The 22,893-nt window shown below is 37.7% G+C and overlaps 1 protein-coding gene across 1 annotated transcript in view; it reads left to right on the top strand.

Annotated features, from left to right (window-relative positions):
* Positions 1 to 22,893, top strand: part of AGMO (alkylglycerol monooxygenase) — a gene marked incomplete at its 3' end in the record, with an annotated part of 197,475 nt that overhangs the window by 101,179 nt on the left and 73,403 nt on the right. The window contains exons 7-12 of the mRNA XM_081996664.1: positions 142 to 207; positions 310 to 389; positions 1,524 to 1,658; positions 2,147 to 2,263; positions 12,245 to 12,327; positions 13,067 to 13,172. Of these exons, the coding sequence (XP_081852790.1) occupies positions 142 to 207; positions 310 to 389; positions 1,524 to 1,658; positions 2,147 to 2,263; positions 12,245 to 12,327; positions 13,067 to 13,172 (587 nt within the window). The remainder of the gene's footprint in view (positions 1 to 141; positions 208 to 309; positions 390 to 1,523; positions 1,659 to 2,146; positions 2,264 to 12,244; positions 12,328 to 13,066; positions 13,173 to 22,893) is intronic.

Raw genomic sequence — 22,893 nt, forward strand, 5'->3', positions numbered from 1 at the left:
TAAGGAGTGGTGTGTTAGCTACCATTTAAAATTATTTTTAGATTATCAATTGGTGCTACTGATGAAGATTTCCCTTCATAAATCAGTTGCAGGTATTCTTATATATGCCATTACTGTTCTCACAAACGATTTTTATTACAGGTAGAAATCCTTACTGCATTGACAAAAATTATGGCGGCACACTCATTATCTGGGACAGGATATTTGGTAAGTAAAAAGAAAAGTGTTCTCTCATGTTTAGTTAGTGTGCAAAAATATGTATACTTTGAATTTGATTGTTGGTTGTTTTTTTTTTTCTTCTTCCGTCAGGAACATTTGAGGCAGAAGATGCAAAAGTTGTATATGGCTTAACACATCCAGTAAATTCATTTGATCCCATCATGCTCCAGGTGCTATAGTTTGTATCACTGACTCTGGTATCTTCAACAGGCACTCATGTTCAAAAGAAACTCCTCTTAGGAAAGGTTGAGGCCATGCTTTTGTTACTGCACAGACAATTATATTATCTACAATTTCTTCAGTATCTCATTACAAAACAATTATTTCTACTCACCACCCTGAGCATATGCAGAGCTTGTAGTCATCATGAAAATACAATACAGTAAAATTAACAACTAATTACAATGGACATATAACAGGCCTTGGACTGAATGATGTCTGTTTTGCTGTATGTAGAGCAACATACAGTGAAGCACAGACAAAAATATATATTTCTTCTGTTTTTTGTCTTCTCTAAATATTGCTATTTCATAAACAACCCCATGGTGTAGTATCTTTACTTTTTTTATCTCTTCTGCATATTTGCTGCTCGAGGTACTTCAGAATTATTTATGTTGTCAGCATTATAGAGCAGCCATCATGGTCTCAATAAAACCTCCAGCACAGATTGAATATGGTTTGTTTATTTTTTTAAAAGAAAGAGAAGAAAAAGTACTTAGTGTGGTGCTCCTTAGGTTTATTGGTCCAGGCTTCACTTAAGCTGGATAAAAATTCTCTGTAAAAACCTGAGGGACTGAGGAGTATTGAAGTCCCTGTTTCCTTTTCATGACTGTTCACCCAAGGAGGTATCTCAAAGAATGAGAAATTCTACCTGCAGGGGTGTCTGACTGGAAGCTGGAAGGATGACCACAACCTGTGCAATAATATTAATTCCAGTCAGAAACGAAGTAATTTAGTTACTGAGAGTATGTCATGTCAAGGTCCCAGTAACAAAATTCTAGATTAAAACTGCCACAAATATAACTATAAAATATACTGTTAAATGCTCTGGATTGATTACAGGACAGACAGATTTTACGCTGGGCAGAAGTCATTGTAATTCTCACTATAAACCAGAAGCTTGATATGGCTCCTGCCTATTTCAGTCAGGTTTTCTGAACTTCTGACTGTCTTCATCTATTCCTAATTTATTCTCTTTAGACTGTGAAAAATTATTTACTTGAGAACTAAAAATGAATAAAATACAATGTTTTATTAAATTTTATTTTACTAATAATGAAAAATTACTTGCTTTTTCTTTTCAGTTACGTCCCTTGGCTCATATTTGGAACACATTTTGGGCCACACCTGGATTCTGCAACAAGCTTTCTGTCATATTCAAAGGGCCAGGCTGGGGACCAGGCAAACCTAGACTTGGCCTTCCTGAGGAAATCCCAGTGGTAAATAGAACATGCACAGGCTTTCAGCTTTGTGTAATTTACTTGGACCTCTTAATGCTACTGGATCAATGTTAAAAACTCTACACATGCTATTTTAAATTAGCAAATTAGCAGTCATAAAGCATAGGGTAAGATGAAATGGGAACAGAAACTGAAGGAAATTAATGTTTTAGCTGTGTGTTTTTACTTTTATTTGAAGGAAAAAATATAATTTTTATTTACCTTTTCATTATTCATTTCCTAAAGAGACTTTCAAAATTGTTCTATAGAGTATGGTAATTTCTCTTTTTCTTTTAGCTGTGAACATACGCACACACATGCAGAGTTAAACTCTGTCTCACACTAGCTAATACTTACATTTGATCGTAGATTATGTTTGTGCAATTATTTATGTACCTTAATCTTTTTTGTAAGTATAAAGAATACTAAGGAATAACAGGCTGGAGCAGGTCACTGTTGAAGGATATTATCTGTTTTGCTTCATACAGATCACTGGAAAAGAAGTTCCCTTCAATCCAAGTGTACCAGCTTATCTTAATTGCTACGCAGTTGTACATTTTGCTGTAATAATGGACCTGTATACTGAACTTCTTGGTAATGTGACTGTAAGTAATTCCTATCTTAATGAAACAGCATCTCATGCTAACAGTAATATGACACACAACATATTTAAATAATGAAGCATTGAGTAAAATCTCTATGGCCTGACTCAAATCTTATAATAATAACTAGATTACGTAAAAAGGATCAAAATAAATGGCTAAATAGATAATTATATAAAACTAAATATACAATGTTTGTTATTGTTTTTTAAACAATATTTAATAACAATATTAATTAATTTAAGCAATTAAAATAATAAATGTTCTATAGAAGATGTATGTGTCTGCTTCAGCTTTTAGGACCCCATGAAAGGAAAAATGTGTCTCAGACTTGAAACTATGTAGGTTTTAAGATGTCAAGGTTGGTAATATTGTTAGATGCCAATAATGCCCAAGCTTTAGAAGGAAGATTGCAAAGGGCTTGTAGCATTTGCAGGTGGGAAGCTTGGTGTCAGCACGAGTTCAGAGCTGGAGGAGCACGGACTCAGGGCAAATCCTTTTCCCAGGCTCGAATATACAGCAGCATTGATAGAAATACAGGAAGGAGAGTCATGTATTACCACCTCACATTTGGGCTGACAGGATCTCCCTGGTAACATGATGTAGTACCTCCATGGATACCTGGAGGTCTCTGAAGGTGAATTGCGAAGCCAATTCCACCTACAAGAAGCAGAACGTTAACTGTTTCCATGGTTTCACACTCTCCATACTTTCCAATCTCCTTATCATTCTTTATTCCTTGACAACTCCTTCTACTAAGGCTAATATCTTCTAGTTATGAAGCATAATTTTAATGCATCTAATATTCCCACAAATCAGTCAAAAGCCTACCAAAACACCACAAAAGTCTATCAGTTTGATAAAATGCTTTTTGGTCGCCTTCTTAAACCCTTTCTTAAGACCTCCTTGGTTAAAGAGCAGTCTTGTTTCTGTGTTTGTGTCACCCACATTGCCACAGGCTTGCTATCAGGGTGCCAAGGGCCCCCTGGGTTCTTCAGCCTCTGCTCATCTGTGGACCTGCCTCATGCCGGCATGCTTGCCTGGAGATCTCCAGCCCTTGACTGATGGTGGTTACTATCCCCTGCCCACCTCGATGGGCACTGTGGGACAGTACCCTTCCCGCTGGGGCCATGGCCCGGCACCTCTGCCCACCACCAGCCCCCCACCCCTTCTCTGGGGATCAGCCCCTCTCGCTGCACCCCGATGCCTTTGGCCATGACCAACATGTCTGAATCCAGCCAAGAGGCATATTTCTAGAAATAAATCTCTAATAATAATAAAAATAATAAAATAATAAAAAATGTTTTTACAAATATATTAACAACAAAAAGAGAGGCAAGGAGAATCTCCATCCCCTACTGGATATGGCGGGGAACATTGTCTCCAAAGACGAGGACAAGGCTGAGGTACTTAAAGCCTTCTTTGCCTCAGTCTTTAATAGCCAGTCCAGGTATCCACAGGGTATTCAGCCCCCTGAGCTGGAAGATGGGGATGGAGAGCACAATGTACTCCTCATAATCCAGGAGGAAGCAGTCAAGGACATGCTAAACCACCTGGACACCCACAAGTCTATGGGGCCTGATGGGATCCACCCGAGAGTACTGAGAGAGCTGGCGGAGGAGCTTGCCAAGCCACTCTCCATCATTTATCAGCAGTCCTGGTTAACAGGGGAGGTCCCAGAAAACTGGAGGCTTGCCAATGTGACACCCGTCTACAAGAAAGGCTGGAAGGAGGATCCTGGGAACTACAGGCCTGTCAGCCTGACCTCTGTACCGGGGAAGATTATGGAACGGTTGGTCTTGAGAGTGCTCACAGGGCATCTGCAGGACAACCAAAGGCTCAGGCCCAGCCAGCATGGGTTCATGAAAGGCAGGTCCTGCTTGACCAACCTGATCTCCTTCTATGACCAGGTGACCCGCCTAGTGGATGAGGGAAAGACTGTGGACGTTGTCTACCTGGACTTTAGTAAAGCCTTTGACAGCGTCTCCCTCAGCATTCTCCTGGAGAAACTGGTGGCTCGTGGCTTAGACGGGTTTACTCTTCTCTGGGTAAAGAACTGGCTGGATGGCCGAGCCCAGAGAGTTGTGGGGAACAGAGTTAAATCCGGCTGGCAGCCGGTCACAAGCAGTGTTCCCCAGGGCTCGGTTCTGGGGCCGGTCTTGTTCAATATCTTTATTGATGATCTGGATGAGGGAATTGAGTGCTCCCTCAGTAAGTTTGCAGATGACACCAAGTTGGGTGGGAGTGTTGATCTGCTGGAGGGTAGGAGGGCTCTGCAGAGGGATCTGGACAGGCTGGATCGATGGGCAGAGGTCAACTGTATGAGGTTTAATAAGGCCAAGTGCTGGGTCCTGCACTTCGGCCACAACAACCCCATGCAACGCTACAGGCTTGGGGAGGAGTGGCTGGAGAGCAGCCCGGCGGAAAGGGACCTGGGGGTGCTGGTTGACAGCTGGCTGAACATGAGCCGGCAGTGTGCCCAGGTGGCCAAGAAGGCCAACAGCGTCCTGGCCTGTATCAGGAATAGTGTGGCCAGCAGGAGTAGGGAAGTGATTGTGCCCCCGTACTCGGCACTGGTGAGGCGGCAGCTTGAATCCTGTGTTCAGTTTTGGGCCCCTCACTACAAGAAGGATGCTGAGGTGCTGGAGCGTGTCCAGAGAAGGGCAGCGAAGCTGGTGAGGGGTCTGGAGCACAAGTCTTATGAGGAGCAGCTGAGGGAACTGGGGTTGTTTAGTTTGGAGAAGAGGAGGCTGAGGGGAGACCTTATCGCTCTCTACAACTACCTGAAAAGGGGGTTGTGGCAACGAGGGTGTTGGTGTCTTCTCCCAAGTAACTAGTGATAGGACAAGAGGAAATGGCCTCAAGTTGCGCCAGGAGAGGTTTAAATTGGATATTAGGAAAAATTTCTTCACTGAGAGGGTGGTCAGGCATTGGAACAGGCTGCCCAGGGAGGTGGTGGAGTCGCCATCTCTGGAAGCGTTCAAAAAACGTGTGGATGTGGCGCTTCAGGACATGGTTTAGGGGACATGGTGGCGCTGGATTAATGGTTGGACTTGATGATCTTAAAGGTCCTTTCCAACCTAGTGATTCTGTGATTCTGTGATATCTGACCATGGTCATCCATGAAGGATTCCAGAGGACTGCAAAACCGTTTCAAAGCACTCAGAAATCTTGTCCAAATGTTGACGTTTTCGTCTTCCGACTCAGACATTCCTCTTGCGTCCCAGGGCAAGAATGGCAGGAGAGGGCCTGCAGTAGTTTCTTGGGCTATGCAGCAGCAGGCTTATAGCAGCTCTGACAGCTCTGCATATGTGAAATGCTACAGGTCGGGTTTTTTTTTTTAACTTTTTTGGTTCGATGTGTTCTGAGTAGCACATCAGCCCAGTAAAACAATGCAATTCTTGAGAAAAGTTTAAAGAATAAGTATTTTATGTAGCATTCCTGATATAATATAAAAGCAACCTCAGGCATACTCTTCTGATTAATATGAAGTTATTCTACACATCGTGTTCACCTCTATAAAGGGTCACATGGCAACTGCAGGGAATTCAGAGATTACTAAGCCATCTGAGGCTTAGTCTATTCTACGCAATTTCTGAGGACAGGAAATTAAGCCAAAGGTAAGGATAAATACCTCCAATGTATACAAGATATACAGTATACATGACTGCCAATGTTCTTATATTGAGAAAAGCCTCTGCAAGGCTTTCCGGATATAATTCTAGATTCCTACATACCAGCAGCAATTCATGTTTATGTAGGGATCAAACTGGGGGATTTTTGTTTGGTTGTTTTTTCTTCTTTTACTTTGTTACTGTTCCTTTTAGCAGCAAGAAGTAAGGAGTCTGCCCATAAGTTTTTTCCTATTTTATTCTTTCCTCTTTTTGTCTTTTTCTGGTCCTGGAAGGAAAAATAGGTTGTCCAAATTATTTTCTCTGCTGATACCTGCAGCTGTTTAAGAATAAGTATTAAGGGAAGAAGGGAAGTTGAAAAATGCACCCAAGCCCCAGATGGTCATTAAATTCTTGCAATCATGGAGGAAACATCCTGAAGATCCACCATTTATGAACTTATTGTAGAAAAACAACTAGAAAGTTCTCGGCACAAAACTGCAGGGTAATAAGGTAGTAAGGATAAGAAGGAGAGCACAGGGGACTAGAAGCACCTCATCTCAGGACATAAACCTTTAGCGTGGGTGTAGAAAGTGCTGGTCCCAAGGCAGAGTTCCAGCACCTCTCTGCAGTACAGTGGGGAAGCTGTCATGAGAAGGAAGCTTGTGTATGAATAACTTGGCAAAAATATTTCTTCAATATCAGTTTTCCACTACACTGAGTTATAAAATGTCTATGGATACAACTGGAACTTTCTGTCTGGCTATGAATTATGTCATAACTGTGGCATAGCTCCATAAATGGAGAAAGCTAACTGTTTTCCTCATTTTTAGGTATAAGTTCCATTTCATAATAGCCATAAGACACAGCACACAGCTATTACATTTCTCAAGTGATTACAGTTGCTCAGTGTTTGGTCTCACGCCCTGTAGAAGTGTTAAATTTCTCTATACATAAAGAGCAACCAATGTACCTTCAGTCTGAATGACCTACATTTAACTTAGGAAATGAGCAAAACAAGAAAGAACAAATAAATGTTTTGTACAGGAGAAAGCATACAGTGTTTATTTTGTATATAGCTATCTGCACTACATCCAGAGAGTAAAAATTACTTCTGAGCTCTGCACATCTAGATCTGATCCAAAGCTCATTGAAGAAATGGGATTTGGATCAGTCCCAGAGAGAGTGCTAGGAGTGTAAAACTGCAGTACATTCAAAGCAAGAGTCTCATAGCTCCAGAACTGCATGTATCACATAAATCAAAGTGAAGTGTACCTTAAACTCATTTTGCAGTGTCTTTTTTATTGTTGATAGATACTCTAACATTTACTGTGCTTATAATGCTATGAATATGCGAGAAGTTTCAACTGGACCAGGAGTAAGTGATAAGATAGATCTCCTGAAAGCGGAGAACACAGTTAATATATCCATTCAGTAGGACATCACCAAGTAGTGTATATGGAAAACTGTTAAGAATTTACAATTTTTTTAAGTAATTCTAAGTTAAAATAAATTCATACAGACAAAGACTCCTAACAATACAAATTTCAAAGCGTTGTAGTAGCATTCTTCATTTGAATGTCTAAAGTGTCTGACATATGACAGCAGGGCATCTATAAATTATAAAATGTGGTGACATCGTTCTTAGGAGCTCTGTGGAAACATTGAACAGCAGGATGAGAAAATGCTATTCTTCAAAAGGAATAAAACAATCTGAGTCCTTTAAAATATAAAAGTCAATTTGGAATCTTTCAATTTTCATCTAAATACACATATTTCCTCTGTTTAAATGAATTATTTTTTCATTACTGACAAGATAGAAAATAATAATGCTGTGGCAATCTGTTGATTACAAAGCCATGTAAACTTCTTCACAAAATTCTAAAACCTGCTTTTTTTTTAAGGCTCCAAGATATTTATAAAGCTTTCAATGAAATCAAAACCCAACAGAAATATTTTTTTTCTGTTTGATTGCAGCCAATAACCACATTGCAAAGATGTGGCTGACTTCTAATTGGGGAACCTGCTGTGGTCCCACAGGCTTCTCTGTTTATACAAATACTACAGTATGTAAATACTAATTTATTTTTTATATACATCCATGCATATTATGTTTAAGTAAGTGGAACAAGGATGCTAGCACTAACAACGGTGTAAAAGGCACATTCTTTCACACTGCAACTTGCAGTGTGTAGTTTTAATATACGTTTAACTTAATGATATAACCCACTGACTATTTTGTTGATTTTAGTAGAATAATGCCTAAAAAATGGAAGCCTCAGCTGCCATCATCCACTTCATAGGGTGATACATGTTTGAAGGTAAATAAAAGAATCAAGGCAGCATGTAACCATACCACTGGAGCTGTAAAAAGAGTTGTGGAAGCAAACTAATAATGCTAAATTTTATACTACATGGCTGGTTTTCTAAAAGCTGTTATTCCCAAATGGCATCATGGTGTATTTCACTGCAAATTATTTGGTAGTCCTTGAGAGAACACATTTTTTTGCTGTATGTGAATGTGGTGCATGTACCTATAGTGAAGGGTAACTTACACCTTCTACCTTCATAGTTTCCAGTAAAGCTGAGGACTTGGGAAGTAGAAGCTGCAACACTGTACTCGGACATTACAGTGCCACGCGTTTGTGTAGGTCTGATGATAGTGCCAGTTTGCAAATAACTGTGAAATGCAAGTTGTGCTTTAGGTTCCTCCAGTCCTTCACATTCTGGGCCACAGATGGTATTGGACCATAAGAAGTTTTACAAACAGCTAGTGTTCAAAATGTTATGGTTCAAGTAGGAAAGCATCTGAATAGAAAAGGAAATTGGCCTGAAAACCAGAGTCTGTAAAATAAGATCATGCCTGGCTCAGGTAGTTATTATATCAAAGAACTGCATATAGCGGTTAACCATTTTTTAATCGTTTAAAGATAAAGGCTTGTTTATGTTTGCGTTTGATTTTCCTAAATGATAAGGTTGCTTCAGTTCTTTCTTCTGATTTACTAATATACATTAAAATGTATTTCTATTCTCATTTTTTTCTGGAAATCCATGTTTAAAACTGAACTGCAATTTATTAATTTCCTTTCAAGTTCTTAATCTATGCTGTATTCTTCTGTGGTTAGATAAATGTGCAGAGTCAAATGATAACTCCAGGCTCCAATTTTGCACATCTTAGAAAAAATGTTTAAGAGAAGTTTGCAGGGTCACACTCCAAATTCTTGTATTCAATCCTTTCTTTCTTTGTGGAGAGAAAGCTGCAGCCTGAATTACAATATTACAGTGTCTCTAATCAAGTTTACAATTATTTCAAGGTCCATCAATAACAATATAATAGAACAACAACAATAAAAAATGTTACTGTTTCCTGAAAATATGTTACCTTTAAAAGAGTTTCTAATTTTTTTCCTAGTCTTCCAGAAATGGCAATTAAAATTTATCTTTAAGCAAAACAAAAGAATTTTGATAGAAGTTATGAGAGAAACCACTAAAAATATGACCCAAAAGTACCTGCTTTGGAGGAGTGTTTCCATCACCCACTCAAATCCCACTCTTAGTGTAAGGACCAAATTTAGCCTCTACCCTTGCAGCCTAGCTAATGGCAAGAAATAGAATCATTCAGAAACTGCTCTCTCTCCACTGATTACAGAGAAAGCTTAGCTTAATAACAAGTTTTTAGGCACTTCAGTAAAGGTACTTAAAGGAAGATAGAATGAATAAGCACATCAGTTTTCTGAAACTGGAATCACAAGGAAACCAAATTTTCTAGGACTTCATGACTGGTTGTCTAATGCTAGTCAGCTCGGAAACACTGGGAGGACAGAAAAGGGTGAAATCATGCAGCTCTTTTAAACTAGAAATTGGAGACACCCTTATTCATTCATAGCAGGTACTGCTGGATCCTTCCCAAAGACAAATATTAGCATTTGTTCTCTCAAAACCATTGCAGCTTCATTTGTTTTCCATGAAGTGTGATTTTAGCCATATATTGTAATGTAGCAATTACATGACTTGCTTGAAATTTGGATTTCATGTTCAGTTCTCCTTCCTGCCTAAGAGGGATATAATACTTTAGTGTTTTGTTTTTTTTTTTTTCTTAGAATAGTGCCCTACCACTGTGGGAACATTTTTAAAGCAGTCTGTAGAAGTTAGTGCATTGCGTTAGAAACATAAAGCAAAATCAGACCCACCTGTCCAGAAGGACTAGGTTTAAAAAAAGGTGTAATTCTCCAACTTAAAAGTCAGGACGGTCTCTAAGCAGGAATGTCTTGAATTCCAGTCCTATTTCCCTGGCAAACTCCTTTATTTGACAAGTAACAATCACTGAAAAACATATCAAAGCATTTCTAAGAAATTTATGGGTGAATTCCCTTATTCCTGTGCCAAATCATGTTTTTCTTTGCTCACATCTTGAATTTTTGTATGACCCAATTTCTACAGGAAGCTGAAGTGGGAGTTGAACTTACCATGACTAGATGAGCCATTTAAGAACTACTCATTTTATTAAACTAAAATAGAGTCTGTGCCTGGTTTTTATAAGAAAGCTCTATCCAAAAATTTTGTCACTTCAAAATAAATTGCTTCATGTTAACAATGGAAAGTCTTTTAAACTTAGGATAGCTGTGGGATTTTCAGATTCTAGAAACTGAAGTTTTCAAAAAGAGTGCCCTCAATTTTAAAACTTGTATCTGGAATTTGCAAAGGTATCCCACCTGATACAAACCTTGATAAAGGATTATAAGCCCATTAGAACATTTTTTGCTTTCTTGACTTAAGTGAGAGTCTCAACACGTAACTCCTACACTGAGTCCCCCCAGAGTTCAATATCTAGCCCAATATCCTGTCTCCTGTGGTGGCTGATAGCAGATGCCCAGGGTAAGAGTGTAAGAAAAGTGTAAAGAATATCCTTTCTCAAGGATAAGTATATATAAGTAGATGATGGTGGTAATCATCAGTCTGAGGTTTTTTAAGTTTGTCATAAAGATTAGAAAGGTAGCAATGCAGTAATGAGTTGGATCTATCCTGGTATAAATCTGTGCAACAGAGTGGCTTGACAGGTGTCGTTTGTGAGAATTGTGTTCTGGCTTGTAAACTGGTGAGGCTGCTGTTTAGCTCACTCATTGCTGGGATTGACTTTTCTTTGTTCAGTAACTGTTTGTTAAGCATGTCTAAGTAGGTGCTTGTGATTCTTCAGTAAAACAACAGAAGCCTACCTAGCTTGAGTGTGTGATTTGATGCGTTTTGCAAACATGGGCACTGTAAGTTCACACAGCTGTAAAACTTGAGAATATCCTCCTGTGGCCTCCCACGCTCACAGATACTTACCTCAGATCTCTTTGAGGGGTAGGGGCCACCACTGCAGGAAGGTGGGCATGTCACCAAGTGGAATTTATTGAAATCAGGGCAGACATCCATAGATTTTTATTTTTCCAATGCCTGCAATCTTGAAGTGCAAGATGTTGTTCATAAACCTTATTGCTATTGAAGCCAGAAAGGATTCCTATAACTCAGCAAGATTCACTACTTTTGTTTTGGGTTTTTGTTGTTTTTTAAATGAAAAAACAAAGGCTTTTCAAAACTAATATTTGAAAGGAAGTTAGGGAGGGAAGAAGAAAACTGATTAAATATTTGATTTTCAAAGGCAGCTGCGTAGAATACAAAAAAACATTTAATAAAAGAAAAGAAAAAATTCAAACTTCACAATGAAAATAATTTCTGTTTTTCTGAGTTTTGTTTATATCATTTTGATGTAAATTTTAGAGGCATACATCTTCATGCTCTATTCATCCGAGTACTAACACACTTGTTAATGTTTAAAAGTGTTTGAAGTCTGATTGAAGTTAATGTTATGAGTTGAAGAGTTTTGCTGAATTGGGAACCAAGTGTTGAGTTGTCATGAAAGGACAACATTAATTTTGTTTCTTCTTAAATATGGTTATATTATCATGTCATGTGTATTCTTATTCTCACCAATGTATTGGTTTTGGTACCCATTTGGATTCATAGACGACAATTGTAAAGACCTGGTAATATAAGATGAAGAAAAAGGACAGCGCTGCTGGGATTTTTGTCTAGAAATAAGTTTGTTCTTTCTTGGGTAAAGGCTTAAGATCATCAAGTAACTTCAGGAAAACACATAGTGCAGAAGGGACTATAACACTATTTTGGAAATACAACATTCAGAAAACAACTATAAAGGTTTTATTCCACATGTGTGCTATTCAGAGCAGATTTTTTTTGTAAAATTTAAAGTAACAAATTACTTTAAAAGCAGACACTAACATCACTGAGTGAGGAAATTGAAGCTACTGTTCTGTTAAAGCTCATTTCTCTTCAGAAAATTACTCTAATTGAGTTGTCTACTTTTTAACAGATGTTATCACAGGGAACGATTCTTCTGAGAATTGGCTTTATCATTCTGTCCCTGACCAATTTCGGACTACTTCTGGAGAACAGGCAAGATAAAAAATGTGGTCTTTTTTCCTTCTCTCATTATGCTTTTTTTATCATTATATGGGAATCTCAGGTGTGTCAGAAACGATAGTGATAAAGAAATATAGATACTCTTGGACACATACATTTCTGTCTGTTGACTAGAGAATAACACATGAATAGCCAGCACCTAAACCCAGGAGCATTCCATAGCAATTAGTGGCGATATCTGTATTGTCTCTTGCAGAAAAGTTACAGGATGGGCTACTCATGTCACCCTCTATGCTTGCACTTGTTGGATCCACATCTCTGATTTTGGGACACTGGCAGGCCGGTGAGACCTACAGGCTGTCCTGAGACTCTTCAAGTTTCATTTGAGATTGAGATGCCAGTCCTGCTTTGCACCTGCTGTTCATTATGTTTTCAGAAAGGAATAACTTTCACTTGTATGGACTGAATAGTTTAATTCAGGATATGTGAAAATCTGTCAATATGCCAGAGATGTGTATGACTTAGGGAGTTAATAATGTGAATTAGTAAATATTTACAGAAATAGTGTGTGTGTATGTGTATTCTCACCCCCGGTAAATTCAATGTTATAAATCCATGTAAGATGTATACTATACAAACTTGAATATCAGTTTAAGAAAGATGACTTGATTTAAGTGCAGGGCATCACAGACTATTTCTTCATTCTCTTTTTCACTGAAATTAGCAAAGAAGAAATGATTAGACATTAATCTATTTTTTTTCCGATATCTAGGCCCAAAGCGGGAATTATGGAAATCATCCGCTGCTTGGTCTTTGTAGGTGTGTACAAACTTGGCTACTTAAGGAGTCAGATTTCTTCCTTGGGTTATGCATATGAGGTAAGACATTTATTTTGAAATGTCTATGGTAATAACCCTAGATTTTTTATCTCTCTAGAAAAACCAGTAACACTACAATTTTATATTTTGTTTCCTGTTTTTTTATTATACTATTTTAGTAGAGTACTGATTTTTTTTTCTTATCTCTTTTGTTCTCACTTTTTATGATTAACTTGTAAGAAAATTATTGTGTTTTGCTATAGAGATGCCAATTTACACTGAAAAAAAGTCAGGAAAGTGTCTATTTACCAGTTCTTGCAAAAATAATATATTAGTGGCCATATGTTTTGAAGGGAGTAACAGAAATGTGTTGCTTAATTTGAATTGATTAACTTACCTTTCATGGGGAAAATCTGAAAATGCTTGGAGGCTGGAAGAGTCTAAAATATCAAATATTTTGTTCTGTACTTACACTGTGCCTCAAAACCAGACTTTTAGCCGTTGACAAAAATAGCATACTGGACTAAATAGGCCTTTGGTCTGATTAAATGTGTTAATTTCTGAGTTCTTAAGACTTATTTTTCTCCTGTTTGTGACTTCTGCTTTTTAATCTACCTTTTTTTTTCAGTACAGTTGATATTTCATCATAACTCTTTTAATATGATCTGAATTAAATAACACTGAATTATTAATATGTTTCTGATCTGAATAACATTCCCCAGCTACTGTGTGCTGGTTACCAGCAAAGACAGTTATCAGCAAGCTTATGAACAGTTTGCTAGACTAGTAGAAATATCAGAAAGTTACCTTTTGGCATAAAACCAGAAAAAATGAAATAAAACAGTGGGGATCACAACTCAAACCTGTCACTGGTGGAGTTCAGAATGGTTCCTTTGACTTGAAACATCTTCAAAACTTACAGCAACTTTCATAATTGGAGGTTTCCGGTAGTGGTGCTGATTCTCCTGCTTTTCCAAGAGATCAAGAATGCAAAAATATCTCATGCTGCTGTGGGTCTTTTTGGACTTTTGTCTTTTTGTCTTTTAACCTGGGATAGGAAACAAAAAATATTGGACAATACTTAAAGCTAGATAAATGCCACTAATCAAGAATGGGTTTGGTTTTTTTTTCCGTATTGTTACAGAGTCAAAACTTCGGTGTATAAATCAAACAGTTCTTGAATTCCTTTGGTAAGAGTCTGCCAGACCTCAACAGATATTTTAAGGATTTTACTTGCTTAAATATAATTTGTAAAATGTTTTTATTATTTACTAAGTAGTCTAATACAATAGATAGATTTGAAGTATTCTAAAATACGGCAATTGATTCTATAGACCTTGAGATATAGTTCTCAGACTTGAGATACTTGGGTTTTCTCACTGAATTTGGGGAGAATCATATGTCAAAATATATACTCCAAATGAAAAAAAAAATCATGTACTTTCCTTGCTGAGGTATATGTGTAACGTGTAAAAGCGTCTCCTACTAAGAAGCAAATAGAAGTAAAGTTATCAGACTGTCATTTCTGATTTCTGTTGTTTGTAGTGAACTATATGGCTTCCTACATGAAGAAGAAAACAAAATGAAATGGTTCTTATTCTGTTCTTTACATGTGTCTGTCATTAAAATATTAACGTCTTTGCCATTGCTAGTTCTTTCCTACCGTACTTTCCTATGCTTTCTTCTGTCTAGTGATTTTCTTTTTGTCCTTTACATTATACTCTGTTAGTCTGGTCTTGGTCCTTTTTTTGACAGTGACTAGGCAGTCCATTGAACATTAAGTCCATTTAACAAGAAACAAGAGCACTTTGCTTACATTTTTATTTCTTTGAAAATACTGAAAGACTAGGTGCTCCCAATGAGACTGGAATAGATAATGCTTCTGAATAATGCCAATAGATCAATACTAGAGACTTACATTTTATCATAAATCAGAAAGTTTGTGTTATTAGTAGCATTTGTGCTATTTGTGATGAACTTCAAAGGGTCCCCCATTTTGATATAAATGATCCACCATCATAGGTTTTACTCTTGTGCTCTCAATGCATTATGCAATGTCTGGGTTAATGGTTGGAATGTTCTTATGAGTGGTAACGTTGTTATAAGGGTATTTATGAGCAAAAAATTCTAAATAAAGACAAAATGCCAGAGATTTGTCAATTTGTGTTGAAAAGTCTTCAAATATTAATGTTTTCGGTCATTATAGATGTGATCATTTTGAACCAGCAGATACCAGAAAGCATAACAAATAAATAAATAAATAAAAGGTTTTCTCAGAAATTGGGTCTAAAGTTTGTCCTAAAAATTGTTTTTTTCCAGCATTCAAGCAGGTTATCTAGCCTTCCCAGTATAGTGTAGATATACTTCAAAAATCTTGTGAGGCTCATAAACACAGACCTATCTCATAAGCATTTTTTTAAAATTTCTGCTACATATGACCTAGTAATTTTTATCTGTTTGCTTTTCAACTTCCTTTGCTCTGTTTCTCCTTCAAATCCACTTAATCCACTCAATTTTTGAGATGTAAATTAAACCAGTTATTTACTCTTTAACAGCTAGATTTAATTGACTTTGATCTTTTTAATGTAATCTTTTCAGTACTCATAATCTGTACTATACCTAAATAACGTACTTAGTACATCTGCATGATTTTATGTTATGAAATAAACAATTCTTTAGTAATCCAGTATTTACGAGCAATAGGAATGAATGCACAATATCATGTAAAAGTATTTCTTTTTACTTATTTTTTGTGGTCTATAAATTAAGTGTTTCAGGGCACTTGCAGTTTATTTTTTTCATCCCTAAGTAAGAGGCATGATGGCACTATTCAATGTGTTTAGAATTTAACAAATAATTCTGTCTCAACATTCTTAAGTCAATGGTACACATTGCACCAGATAAGTGCAAGAGTGATTTTGCCATACATAATGTTGAATAATTAGTGAAAAAGTATGTGACTCCTGTCTGTACCTGTTGTTTTTATTGTGACTATGTTTCACATGTTCAAATTTCTTATGAATATTTTACGAGTAGATAAGATTTCAGAAGTAAATATCCTTGCAGTACTATTTGCAGGGTACTCTAACTACTAAAAATAGGTGATTTAGACTGCAAATGGTTGCGTTTGGCTCATAAGGAGGTCTGACAATTATCAGAACTACTGCATGGGAGGAAGGCTTTCCAGGTGAAAACTAGAAGGAAATACAGAAGAAATGGAGAAAACTAGGGCAATGGTGAAAGAAAAGAGGAGGAAACAAGGAGCAAGCCTTTCACATTTTGACATTAAATTAGCTCAGGTGGGTGTGAAAAAAGCAGCTAAAGATTGCAATTCCAGCAGGAGGAGCAGTCCTGTCCTCTGGCTCCAGCCTCTTACCCTTGCTGCCCATCTAACTGGGTCAGCCTTATACAGCCAAAGATTTTTCTTCAGATAAGTGAGTTGATGTGATTTGCTGTGGAGCAAGAAAGCATGCATTTTCTCTTCCTTGTGTTGTATGTATTTCAATATGGATAGTTAGGTAAAAGAAGCAGGCTCTGCTTTTTTTTTTGGAAGAAAAAAAATGCGGTGTTTGAGGACATTTTTAGATCTTAAGAGAATCGTTTCCTGTGTGGAGGTCACCGAAAACCTCGATGATAAGGGCAGAGTTACCATATTTGACTGGTTGTAGACAGGAAAGTGAGGAGCTAATTATGTTTCTGCTTGAGGATCTGTGCTGCCACATTCTATACTAGTTAGTTTTCTTTAGGCTGATTACTTCATGCCTGTGTAATGTGATGATCATGTGTATTACTAAAGCCAAATCATTTTCTGTCAGGCTGGGTCTGGAGCCTCCTAACCACCTGGAGGCAGCAGAAAACATTGCTTGTGTGTTCAGTTATGTGACAGTTCAGCAGGCACGATATGTAAAAATAAATCTGTGATGATGGTGCACCTCTTCAAAGTGTTTCCATCCAACTGCTCTGGTTTGGCATCGGCCAGCATATTCCATGAGCTGATTTTGGTCAAGCACTGGCTGTTATTTGACAGTAGTACTAATGAGGAGCAAGTAGAAATGAGAGCCATTGACATGTTGTTGGAACTCTTGACTTAAATATTTTCACCAACTCTCATAGTGGCTGCAGCTCAGTACTGAGAAAGACTCTTAAACTAAGGAGCTAGGAGTGAGGAAGGTGGAGGAGGAAATACAGAGGTCTGTCTTGATGTGCTTGTTTATCTTTCACCTTTGTCTCAGCGAGGGCATTGTATTTGAGAGTAAATCTCTTCACCCAGACTCCTGCACTGCAACTTCCTGGGCTGCCTGGCTATGAAAGCATTGGCAGGCATGTATTAATTTACCAATAGCAAGGATAAAAATCTGGGACAACTTTCATTGGGGAAAAGAGAGAAAAAGAAAGGTTGCATACTTGTGTGATACTTTCAATGAATAACTTGTTTTATGTGGGCATGTGGTACATTAGAAATATAACCAACTTTAGAAGATACATAAAATCTTGTGCTGCAGGGTATAATTCAGCCCGTAACTAGTGAAGGCAGAAATGTACTTCATTGTGGTCAAATTGTTTATTTACTCCAGAGTATCTAAACTTAGTAGATGCAGCTGTTCCAAAAACTTTTGGAGACGGTATTCTGTACCAAATGGACTGCTTCTCTGATCTTTGATGCAATTCTGGCATTTCTTACAAGTGTGTCAGCTAATTTGTCTGGATAAAAATATATAATATCTTTTTATTAAAGAACTGATTTGCACTGTATTCTGCATTCTACAGCAGTCCCTCTTAATGTGATATATTACCACGCTACTTATTTCTCCTTTCATCGTACAAAGACTTGCTGTTACCTCACTTGTTTCTTAGTGCAATTTACCAGTGTTGGAATACTGACTTATGAGTACTGACTTAAAACAAACATTTACTCATAAGAACTTATTTCCACATCAATGATACTTTTCTGCTCTGCAGCATTTTTCCTTGGTCCCTTGTTATGATCATCTGTGCCACATTTCAAAGAGCAGCATATCCCATATTTGGTTTCTATTAAGGTGAAAGCTCCATGCCCTGTGCTATGATTTATGACCTCAGCATTTATGCAGTCTCTGTGCCCTAACTAGATTGGCTGGTGTATTTGAAATGTATTTTAGAAATGAAGCTGGAGATGGAAGGAAACTCTACTGCCTTATGATAAAAAGCCTTGTCAACACACATGGAATTAAACAAACACAAGTTGTAATCTGTATTTTCTATGTTAGCTTCATTCAGAAAAGTCTGCTATACCATGCAGTCTATCCCAAGGACTGGGCTTATAATATTCTTGACAACTGCCCTAAGGGGAATAATGTCCCTTAGAAAAAGTCACAGTAAAATCTGGCAGTAGATTAAGTTAGTTTCCACTTAGGTGTGACAGCAGAGTCATTACTGATTTTAGACTTAGCCAGTTTGAGAGTCGGCTTCACCACCATCAACTAAAGACTATGATGTATAGTTCCAGATGCTCCGGCCAATTGACCGTAAAATTGCTCCGCATTTCTGGCAGAGCAGCCAAGCTGGAGCTTTTAAAATCTCCACTCCCCGAGCTCAACACCCTCCCCCCTCTGCTTAAAAGCTGCTCATTATTCTTCTTCTGCGCGCTGATCTTAGCAGAAGAAAAACTTCTGGAATCAATTAGAAGTGTCTGCACTTGATGAGATTTGCACGTGAGTTCGGAATTGCGAGGCTTTGATAATGTCAGCCAACAGCTGCAGTTTCAGGTGGTAAAATGGGGGAAGGAATTTTCCAGGGTTTATTTACTATCATAAAATACAAAAAAAAAAATCAAGACAAGTTGGAAACCATCTAAAGTGTCGTTAAAATGAAGCCTGAATTGGGTTATATATTTATTTTGTCTGAAAAAAAGTAAACTAGTGGTTTATTATCAGGATCTTTTCAATTACCTTGCAATTATTAAGCTGTATAGAGTGGTTGTAATAAAATGCAAGCTATGGTCTGCTTGCTGTAGTTTTAGCTATGAAAGAGGCATCTGCTATTACTTTTGTCACTTTAATTGCTTGACAAGACAAGGAGGTAGTCATACTTAATAGAAATCAGAAGCATGCAGTCAAAGATGAAGCAAAGGTGGTACTCTGAAGATAGAAAATACATATTCACAAATACTGTCTGAAAGTTGGTGTTTTATTCTCTCAACACTCACATTGATAGTTGTAAAGTTTATTTTCTGACCCTTCTTAGCCCAAAGTAGTTAGTGATTGGCTTGTATCTGTATGCAATGTTTGCATTTTAAAGATAGCAGCCGTGCCAAATGAAATTATTAATGTTCAATTATCCATCTGAGGGTGTCTTTCTAAAAATGAAACTGTGCCATTTCACACACGTTGTTCCTGATTTGCATTGCAGGCCGGTTTGGTTCATAAGTCAAAGCATAATTTTCCTAAAAGCCAGTAATGCTACAAACCCCATCAAACTGCATTCTTTTCTAAATCATAATAACACATGGATAATAATAGAAATCTCGATACCAGTGAATTGCTTCACTGATATTAATCCCTGGTGACAACTGAAATACTCCACATGGGGAGATATTTCTGTTTGTGTAGTTTCAGTTCCAGTACTAGAGTATTAACTGACTTTTTTTTGTTTATGCACGAATGCATATATTTTTTCATACCTGGATTTCTTCTGCAGACGTGGTACTGTTAGGAAAACTAATCTGTAGAGTAATTTTTAACAGTTGGGTTGTTCTTTTTTTTTCTCCTTTTAAAGAGTTTTAAAAAGTACTTCCAGTGAAGGAATGCTCAGAGAATGCCTTGTTTGCAGTATTAGTCATCTGTGCAAGCACAGAGGCACCTCTGAATTACAACAGAGGCAGGGCTGGCATAAACTAGAGCGAGACAAAGACGTACAGACAGACCTCGCGCCGTTTGGGTTCTGTGGGGGAGATGCGAAGGCAGTCGGAGCAGACTCGTGTTCCCTATGCTTGACAGAACCAGCGCTCACCGATCAGCTTGCACTCTTACACATTTTACGTTCCACGCTGATTTAAAGCGTCGCGTAAAGCGCAGCGTAGCGTAAAGCGCATTGCAATCTCCACGAGTCAAATCGCACTACGATGTGATTGATACATCCTGAATGAAAGACACTGGCTCACTGGCTGAGTTCTCCCTCCCACACACAGGGCGTGAGGAGAAGCAGAAGACCCCTTCTGTATCCATCAGGCTGTGCCCCCCAGCTGTGCTGAGCGCTCTGGAGCAGCGAGACTTCCATCCCCACCGTGCGCAGCCGGTGCCCGTGTGCGCTGCGGTGGAGCTGTCTTCAGCCCATCAAGCTCACCTGCATCTAAGTGTTTGTTAGGACAACCAGATAATGCAAAATTAGTAGACTTCCAAAATCAGATAGTCTGCCACCAAAACTATTGCAATTGGCAGGTGTGAATTGTCCTAACCTTAAAGAGAGGAGAGGTGTGCCTGTGTTCCCAAGACGCTGAAGGCAGATGGCTTACTTTGAATTTTATCCTCAACGTGACAGGCAGAGGGATTGAATTAGCTTTTAGCAGATGACAGCTTTAATTAAGCTAGCTATTTCTGATGTGCAGTAAATCAGGGTTTGGCGGATACAAGGTGACCACAAAGAACCAGCCTAGTATTTCAAGTATTTCGGATATTTTTGCCTCACAAGATTTAAGTCGAGAAAACCCAAATGTAAAATAAGTCATGCGGTCCGGGGTTACCCAATTAATACATCTTGCAAGGGAGATGGAGGTACAAGATTCTTCTTCCCATAAATGTCCATTCCCACTTCTGTAACAGTGAGCAGAACACGGCAGCTGTGAAAAATTAGCATTTCTGGGATAGAGTGGCTGTGTAGGACCCACAGGATTGGTCTGTAACATAGGCCATTAGAAAGCCAAATCAATACCTGTATTTAGGAAAACAGAAACTAACTCAAAATATTCTATAATATATTTTATTAGAATTTATGATTTAAAAAAATAATCTTTTGCACAGTCTATTTTTTGAGAAGCTTCTTAGGAACAAAAAGGAAAAGCACAGTAAAAATTGAGCCTGTCTTTTTCTACTAGCAGCACCTGAAACAACCAGAGACTGAAAACTAGTTCATAACATCTGGGAAATTGCATGCTAAATTCTAATCTAGTGCCTCTTGTCTAAAGTGCACAATGGATCAATAAGATAAAATCAAATCATCATCTATGCTGTGGGTTATTTTTTTGTAAGTCTTGATATATCATTTCTTTGTATGAGTTCTGTTTTCTATGATGTTTAGAGGCAGTGAATATAGAGAAAGAAACAATGCTATATTTATTTTTATATTTGGGTATTACGCAAGGCAAAGAGAATGTTTTAAAATTTCCTTCTCTTGCCAATGCCAAATAAAAATTGCCTGATGAAAGAAGATTAGCAAATGCTATGTTTAACAACTGATTCCCAAATGCAGAACACACAAAACACTTTGTATTTTTAAAAGTCGGAAATAGGTGTTATGGGAAAAAAAGTACATGTAAAGCTCTAGTTATCGCTTGAAACTAAGGCAAAATAACTCAGCAACCCCCTATGGAGTCTGGGAGTGATCACATCTGTCCTGACAGAATTAGTTCGGTTTATCTTCATGTGGAGCCCATGAAATGCCTGGAATAAGTTGTTTATTTTGCTGATTGGAAGCTAATACATAGTTGAAAATGCCTGGTTTTAGTTTGAACATTTTAGATTTTATGGAGAAAGGGATGCTGTCTTTTGTCCTTAGCTATTACCTGAATTCATTGAACAGCTGCATATGACTGTAAATCTCTAGATATATTTATTTCTCTTCTTGTTGGCTTCATGTAAGTTGACTTCAAGGAACGGTCAGATACGAGGAAACAGTTAAAAGTGGATGTTAAGAAACAAACTCTGGCAATTAATTGCACTGTTTTATATATGCATGTCTCCATACCTATCTCCATTTTCCTTTGTCTGTGAACAGTCTAGTTAGATTATAACATCTTAGGGCAGATACCTGCCTTTTTTGCATGTATAAAGGGCCTACCTCACTTCTGTGCACTGTGTAAGCAGTGAATAGAGCTGCCATCATCCTAGTTAAATTCCTTGTAATTTCTTATTCCTGACTTTCAAGTGAAGCCTGTTAAACTGTTGCCTTATTTAGGAAACAGGGGGTTTTAAGTATGCATATTTTTAAGTTCTGTGTTGTCTTCAGCTGAGTACGTTCCAGCACAGTATGAGATGCATTCAGGAATTTAATTCCAATATCATCTTGGTTCATCTTTGCTTTTAATGAAGGTTTTGGGTTAAATTGAGTCCATTCCAAATGTATCCTCCATACTATGTCTATAGATGGTAATTAGCTTCTGGGATTGTCTGGGCCTTATTAAAATACATCCCCAGACCATAAAACATGTAAAAAGCAGGAATTAACTGTCAGACTTGTAAATTGGACCAAAAAAATTTGTTACCAAGATATCAATAACTGAGAAGATCTTTATCAATTTTAAAAACTAAGGTATAATTAGCTAGAATTTGCTATGCCCCCTGGATAGAAGTCTAGAATATGCAGTTGGCTGACAAAAATGGCATATGCTTTTATATGTTTTTAGAATAAAAAGTGCTGAAAAATATTTAAGACTTTTCTAAATAAAAGGGTCCAATTTTTAACTTTTCCTTTCTCCCTCTTGTCCCTTTTATTACTTTTGCTTTTTTCTTTCCATGTATGAAAAAGGAAAAGATAAGAAAAGGAAATGAAGAGGATTAATATCAGGACTAACACAGAGGAATTAATTTAA

Source organism: Phaethon aethereus (genome assembly GCF_964289735.1).
Source record: "Phaethon aethereus genome assembly, chromosome: 2".
Lineage (NCBI taxonomy): Eukaryota > Metazoa > Chordata > Aves > Phaethontiformes > Phaethontidae > Phaethon > Phaethon aethereus.